The sequence below is a fragment of the Condylura cristata genome, unplaced genomic scaffold (assembly GCF_000260355.1).
Source record: "Condylura cristata isolate star-nosed mole 26May11 unplaced genomic scaffold, ConCri1.0 scaffold00026, whole genome shotgun sequence".
Taxonomy (NCBI): domain Eukaryota; kingdom Metazoa; phylum Chordata; class Mammalia; order Eulipotyphla; family Talpidae; genus Condylura; species Condylura cristata.
The window spans coordinates 1581054-1588596 of NW_004567127.1; the positions used below are offsets into that span (position 1 = coordinate 1581054).

At 64.1% G+C, this 7543-nt stretch overlaps 1 protein-coding gene across 1 annotated transcript in view; it reads left to right on the forward strand.

Moving 5' to 3' along the window:
- Window positions 1–2625: 2625 nt before the first annotated feature.
- Window positions 2626–7543, forward strand: part of PDZK1 (PDZ domain containing 1) — a 34477-nt gene continuing 29559 nt past the window's right edge. Inside the window, exon 1 of the mRNA XM_004689470.2 lies at window positions 2626–2647. Coding sequence (XP_004689527.2) covers window positions 2638–2647 — 10 coding nt within the window. The 5' untranslated portion in view covers window positions 2626–2637. The remainder of the gene's footprint in view (window positions 2648–7543) is intronic.

A 7543-nucleotide genomic window follows, 5' to 3' on the forward strand; every position in this document is an offset into this window, starting at 1 on the left:
GCACTCCGGCCGCTAGAGGGCGCCGCTCTGCCGAGGACGCGGGAGACCTTGCGCCCCTGCCCGCGCGCCCAGCCCAGCTCTCCGCCCTGGAGCCTGGGCGGGCGCCGTGGGGCCAAGGCGCAGCTGGGGAAACCCTAAAGGTCGGTGGAGCGTGCGGATAGGGAGTGGCTAGGACTCCAAGGGACTGTTTATACCTGGAAGAAGGGAGGGCGCAGGGAGGGGCGGCTGGGGACCTTGTGGTCTGCCCTGCCAGGGGGCTCTCCTCTCCATAAACGGGGCTGGCGGGTGGGGATGAGGATGGAGCCCAGGCGTGGCATCCTCCCTTCGGGCCTGCCTCTGGGTGCCTCATGTGGGTAGCCCAGGCGTGTGGGCGCGGGCCAGAAGGGTGGTGTGTTGACCTCCCCAGGCCTTGCAAGGTGGGGGGCTGGAGAACTGGGTTCAGTTCCTAACCTTGCCCAGCCTTGGGTTTCTCTTGTGTTTAAAGCTCCCCCAGCACATGTTGTGATTAAATGACCCAGGAAACTATCCACAGGGTTGCGGGGTGGGGGGTGGCCGTCGCTGGTGGGCCCAAGACCCTCGGGAAGAGACTCATTCTCTCTGCCGCCAAAGCCAGATCTGACACATCAGAGGAGCTGAGATCTAGCAGTTGGCTCTGTGAACCAGCCCTGCAGCTGTGGATAGAGCTGCCCCAGGCCCGGGAACCAGCTCTCGCCAGTTGCTAGACTCTAACTTCCTTTAAGGAGCACCCATGTGTAGTGGACAGAAGGGGGGGGGGATCCTTGAGCAGGTGGCTGCTTCCTGAGGCCCATGCTGGCTCCCTGCGCACACTGGTGCGAACCTGGTCCCACACATCAGTGTCCTGGGACCCTCCTGTGGGGCGAAACCTCGACCCGTCCCAGAATAACACTGAGAGGCTTATACAGCAACATACTTAAAGAAACTGAGGAAGCAAACATCACCCCAACAGCTGTCCTAACGTGACAAGCGGGCCACCAGAAGCACTGGTGCAGCTTCAGGTGAGCCGGAGCGCAAAGCCGGCGGCTGAGAGAAGCCTGAGCACTGCGCTTCCTCGCGGACACTCACAATGGAAGCGGGTGCCGGCTTCCAGTTAGAGGCGGACAAACGACGGTGCCGCGTTTCCCGGACCCACAAGCCTGGAGAGTAAGTGCAGGGACCCAGAACAGGCAGCTCGTTTTGCAACCAGAGGACAGACACAGCCGGGTATCCTGCTGCCTCGGTGAAAGTTCCTGCCACCACTCCTGGGAGAACTCTCCCCATGCCGTGTTTTTCACCCTGGAATTCCCAGGTCCACGCTGCCGAAACCGGGGGCGGCAGGGGGGCGCTGAAGCCTTCCTTGTGCGCATGACCCTTGGGCACACGTGGGGTGATCCCCCCACCAGGCCACTCCTGAGCCTGCGCTGTCCTAGGCTACATGTGCAGGCGTCCAGCGCTCGGGAACTCTCCTGCAGTGACCGTCTTCGTTGGGGGGTCAGCGAGTGGAGGGCCAGGCTCTGCCGCCCGGCTGCTCTGAGCTCGCCTGCGTGTCCCTCCTGCGAACACACAGCGTGGCTCTTCCCACCTGGGAGGGGTCAGATGGTGCCACATCCCTCGGAAGCGGGGGGACGAGCAGCAGGCTGGCCGGCCAGCATGGGCCTCTCCCCAGGCCCGAGGGGAAGGGACATTTCCCTTCAGGAAACAGCTTCGTGGGACCTCACTGGGGGCCGGCGGCCTGCCCAGGCAGGACCTTCCCTCCCTGCGCCCAGACCTGGGTCCCAGCGGCTCCTTACCTGTGCTCAGGAGCTCTTGCAGGCTGCCCTGCTGTCCGCTGCCCTGTCTGGGGTGCTGCTGTCAGCCTCCAGCTGGAGCACTTGAACGAGCTCTATCTCAACCTGCACTTAGGTTTTGCTCAAGTCCCATCTGCTTCCGGCTACTTCTGTGATCAGTGGAAAACACAGGGCTGGGTTTTCTGTTTTACTTTTCCATTCCAGCAGTCAGGGGTCTGCCTCCACCGCCCCTGCCATCCTGTCCACGACCACCTGCCTGTTGCTCTCCTTTCCGTGTGTTGAGGGTGCGAAACAGACTGTGGAGAGCTCTCGGGCAGCTCGGCTCCGCAGAGAAGTCCGCACGACGGTAAGGAGGCCACGGACAGCCGCACAGCGCGTGGCCGAGTCCAGGAGGACGCGCTGGCCCTTGAGAACACCAGCATTGGAACGCAGCCAGGCACATGGGGTGGAGGCGTGCTAGCTAAGGGTACATTCCTAGCGGACCGAGAGTGCAGTCTGGTCGCTGTAACTCTGGCCATCTGTGTTCAGTGGCTTGCCTGGTGCTAACTGCCCCCGTGACTCATCGTCTGCCTGCAGCCACCTCCCAAGCCTGTATAGAGCGCGAGACAAGCAAAGGGCCCGCAGGGTGGATTGCTCAGTCCCCAGTCCCCAGACTGTCACACCCCAGGCCCACGATGCCGCGAGGGCTGACAGTGGAAGAGCTAGTAGGCAGGGCGGAGCGTGCCCGCAGTGGGAGGGAGCAGGGAGAGCCGAGGCGGGGCAAGAAGAGGCGGGCACAGAGCTGCTCGGGGGCCCAGGCAGAAGCGGGAGCTGTGGCGAGGCGGGGCTGGGCGCAGGGAGATGCCAGGCAGTGATGTCCTCAGGTAGGGGCCACTTCATCGCCACCTTCAGCACCACACCCATGTCCACTCCACGGCTCTGTGGCTGGGGGGTTGCAACGGCTATTTCTGAATGCAGGGCTGTGAACTAATGAGGTGGACACGGCCGAGCGCGAGAAGCTGCGGTTCTGACCACTGCAAGGCTGGGCCAGGCTCTGGCCGGGCACCCAGGGTGGCGGGGAGGCGTCGCCTGGGCCTGGCAGCCGTGCCCGGCTGCCCAGAGGCCCGGGGTCAGGGTGTGGGCCGGGGGTTTCCTGACTGACGTGGGGTCCTCGTGAGGACGGGGCGTCCTGCCAGTGCAGTCATCTGCGGCCCTCGGCCCGAGGTCCGGCGCAGGGCCGGGCCGCCATGTGTGTCGTGGGGTCGGTCACGTATCCTGGCTCCCTCAACACGTCAGTCACACCCGGAGCCCGCATTGGGGAGGGGTCATTCGTCCTTGCTGTGTGTTGTCTCCGCTACCACGGCCCACGGGCCAGCCGGCCCCACAGACGTGAATGCCAGGCTGGGCTTGCTCTCTGGCACCCCAGTGTAAGGTCGAGGCCCGTGCAAGGATGGGGTGGGCCCCCCCAATTCTGGGACCCGCCTGCGCTCTGGGGACCGACTCTGCCCGCTGGCATACTGATAAGTGTCGCTGTGTAATCGTCTCCAAAAAAAAAGCCAAGCAGCTTCCATGTCCTGTTTTAGCTTAACCGTGTTCCCCAGCGGGGGCGGCTCTCTGACCCTGTGGGGGCGGTGAACCTCACCCCGGAGCGCAACGAAGGTCCAGCCTGTCAGAAGCATCGCCTGGCTCTCGACTCTTCACCCAGGACCCTCATTTGGGGCCCTATGAGGTGGGGTGGCCAGATGCGCGGCCCCCTCTGTTCTCTGAAATGCCCATGTGTCCATGCCGGTGTCTCTGGGGTGCTCAGGAGGCTGGCTTGTGGGGGCCCAAAGCACCCCTCCCAGGGGCTCTGGGGGCCCTGTGGTGTGATGGGGAGCTTGAGCGTGGCCCCTGCACCTGCGGGCACATTCTGCACCGCTGCTGCGGATTGCACTGACCTCAGCTTTCTGCCAAGACCTGAGGGCTCCCCCTTCACCCTTCCCCGCCTCCCCCCTCTTCTAGCTCTCAGCCCCCCAAGCATCTCGCACACCCTGCAACAGGCTCACAGCTGCCCCTTTTGCAAAGGCTACTCTGCTCCCTCCTGGCCTTGTCCTGGGGTGGCATGCCGCAGGGGGGGCGTGCTGGGAGGGAGGCCCAGCCCCCGAAGGTGGAGCCAGTGCAGCAAGCCCCCCCACCCCAGCAGTGACGCCAGGAGAAGGGTGGGGAGAGGGAGGGGGAGCTGGTCCCGTGGGCCTGGGCGTGGCCAGCGCTCTAGGCGGTTTGTGAACAAAGTGACATTGGCCTTGGGCTTTCAAGACCGCAGGACTTCAAAGGGTGTTTTGCAGACAGGGAACAAGATGAGCGACAAGGGAGTGGGGACAAGGTGCTTGTTTGGGAACCGGCGAGCGGCGGCAGAGGCTGGCGGGGGCTGCCCTCGACACAGCCCCTCATCCTTCTGCAGCCTGTGGGGACCCAGCGCCCCCGAGACCCATCATACTCAGCCACAGCAGTGATTTTTCCGGACATCAGTAAGTGACGAGTAAGAGGAGACCAACTGGATGCGAAATCGGCTGCTCTCTCCCTTGGAGAACCACGTGGCTCTGGTCCCCGCGGAGACTCCTGGGCATGCCCGCGCCCAGGGCGGCCGCCCAGCGGGCCTGGATGCAGCAGGGCGGGGGGCTGCACCCCGAGTGAGTTCCTGGGGCAGCCGCGCCTAACCCGTCCGGCATTCCGCCCACACTGGCGCTGACCACGTGCATGACCGCCCAGTCGCCTTTCTCCTATGCCTCCAGCTGCAGAAAACCCTGCAGATCATGGTCCCCAGCCGTGGTCCCCGATCTGCCAGGGCCTCACCCTGGGACGCCTCGGCCTGGGAGCCAGCGGAGCCGTGGGCGGGCGGCCTGGCTTGCCTGCCTCCGCCTTGGCCGAGCCCCTCAGCGTTTCCCCAACACGGGTCGGGGAGCATGACTCAGGCCCCCTCAGCGTTTCCCCAACACGGGTCGGGGAGCATGACTCAGGTCGGGGAGCATGACTCAGGCCCCCTCAGCGTTTCCCCAACACGGGTCGGGGAGCATGACTCAGGTCGGGGAGCATGACTCAGGCCCCCTCAGCGTTTCCCCAACATGGGTCGGGGAGCATGACTCAGGTCGGGGAGCATGACTCAGGCCCCCTCAGCGTTTCCCCAACACGGGTCGGGGAGGCGACTGGGCCAGGGCCACAGGGCCGATGTTTCCTTCAGGGAGAAACGTGCAGGCACCAGCTGCAGCGCTACCGAGGCTCCCTGCGACTGCTTCCCCTGCCCTTGCCACGCCCCTCCGACCTGGGGGTGCCTTGTCAGGGGCTCACTCTGCCGCCGCAGCCCCAGAGAGCCGCTGCTCACCAAGGCCGGCGCCCGCTGCGGCTGACCTCACACTGCACGCGGGGCCACTCGGGAAGTGGAGCCCCGGGAACAGTGCTGGAGAGAGACGGCGGCTTCGTTCCGTCATGTGTCCCCCTGAGCTTCCCCTCGCTACTCACCTTATGATTCAACCTGTGGGTGGCTTTGCGGGGTGCTGCTGGGGGAAAACCCCTGTGGTCTTTCTGACTGGTGGGGCGGCAGCAGCAGTGAGAAGCATGTTGGAGGCTGGCGGAGGGAGCAGCCCCCCATGTCTGCCTGGGCCCAGCCCCTCTGGGCCCCCCAGTGTGGTGGGAAACCTGGCATCTCCCCTGGAGGAAGGTGAACGGACCCCACAGGCACAGTCTCCAGCTGATTCTTCCCACCTGCGGAGACCGGCTCGCACCCCCGCTCCCAGGCCAGACAGCCTCGTCCGCTCACCCTCGTGAGCCCTAAGGCCTGTTTGAACTTCTGTGTGTGATGGGGCTGGGCAATGCGGGGCTCGCAGGAGTCCCCCTGGTTTTGTGCCTCTGTCCAGCTGCACAAGCACAAATGCTGGGGTGTGCGTGGGCACAGCCTGCGCCCAGTGTCCCCACCCCCTGCGCTCCGGCACCCCGCTGTCTGTCTAGCCCCTTACTTTCGGGGTCTTGTTAGTGCAGCGTGAGCCCACACGCCAGGAGGGCTTATTCTTGGAAAGGCTAATAGTAATGTTCTGTGCCGGGCGGTCATCGGGTCCTGGCCATGCTGTTTACGACGTGTCCAGGAAATCCGTCTTGTCTGTGTTTCACAGGCGAGAAAGTGGGAGCTCGGACACTCAGGGAGCTGCTAAGTGGTGGAGGCATTTCTGGAAACGCGGTAGACGACGAAGGTCACGGGCATATGGGGTGAAGGACACCCACCGGTTTTTTCAGATAGATGGTTGCATTTGGAAGGCAAGAAAAGTCTAAAGTTCAGAAGCAAAGAAAAAGCCGAAACCCAGTGGACAGCCTGGGGGAGAGAAACGGGTCTGGCCGCCCCCAGCGCTGTGAACGGACTGGATCGGCGGCGGCCGGCGGCCGGGATGACGGAGGCTCCCGGGATGACGGAGGCGCCCGGGATGACGGAGGCATCCGCCGCCCAGCGCCACCTCACGGTTTCCTGGAGGAGACACCCAGGCCCACGCGGCTGGAGCGAGGCCCAGCCCAGGAGCCAGCTGTCGCCCCCTTCAGGACAGGCCCAGACACGCTCCCCTCCCCACTCGACGTCCCCCTTCCCGGTTCTGGGGGGGGCCCCCCACAAAGACGTGTCCGGCCACACCTTGCCTCTCGGGGAATTCTTTCCTTAGAGGGTGACCCACTCTTTTGGGTCACACCGAGAAACAGGTTCCCCCCCGCTCCCCCACGGGCACTTCCGGACAGGGAACGAGGCCTGGACACTCCGCGCAGAGCTGACCGCGACAGCCACGCCCGCACCCGCAGGCCAGCTGTAGGGATGTGCTGCCCACCCAGGCCGCTGCCAGCGAGGTCAGCTGCTGCTCGTCAGACTTACATCCCAGGCGCCCGGGCTTGTGGGGAGCCAAGGAAATCACCCCACAGCTCTTCGGGCTGCTCCAGCTGGCAGGTAATCAAACAAGCAGCGGACAGCTTGATGGTAGGAAAAGCCAGGGGCGAGTTCGAGATTAACGTGTGTGGGGGAGGCCCACGAGGGAGCTGCCCCCGGGCTTTAGACGCCTCAAACAGCCTCGCTGGGACAAAGGAGTTTGGGGGACGGGTGTTCAAGGTACTTCTGTCTTCTCCCCAGAAGGGATAGCGGATCAGGCCTTCCTGCAGTTGACCCTTCCGGAGAGGAGTCTAGCTGCAAACACCAAAAGCAGCCTTGATGTCAGAGTCCCTCCCTGAAATCGAGCTCGGGGGGCTTATTTTGGGGTGGCAGAATCCGGCTGTAGTGACAAACCAAATACCAGCCCCTACCCCTGGGGGGTTTCTGTTCTGTTGGGGAAGAGACAGAAAATAGTTAATAAACAACACGTCAGCATGGTGAAAGGAGTATGTCTATGAGAGAGAGCGAATGTGGGAGGGAGCAGACCAGGGTGGTGGCAGGGCCCGGGTCTACCTTGGTCTAGACACTGGGAAGAAAAAAGTTCTGGGCTGCAAATTCGCAGCCACAGGTGGCTCTTGGGGGTGGGAGCGTGGCTGGGGATGGAACTGACCGTCATTATTTGCATGTGGCAGAGACACAAAAGCACGTCGTGTCCACCAGCTGGCCCCATTTTCTGTCCCTTCCCTGGCCACTGCCGGGCGAAGGGTGCGGTCAGACGAGTCCTCCACCGCCTCCTGGGTACAGCCCGCCCACAGGTGGACATTTCTCGGGGCGCTCGAGGCCCAGCCCAGGCGCTGGGTCTCGGGGAGCTCGGGCCCAGCCCAGGCGCTGGGTCTCGGGGAGCTCGGGC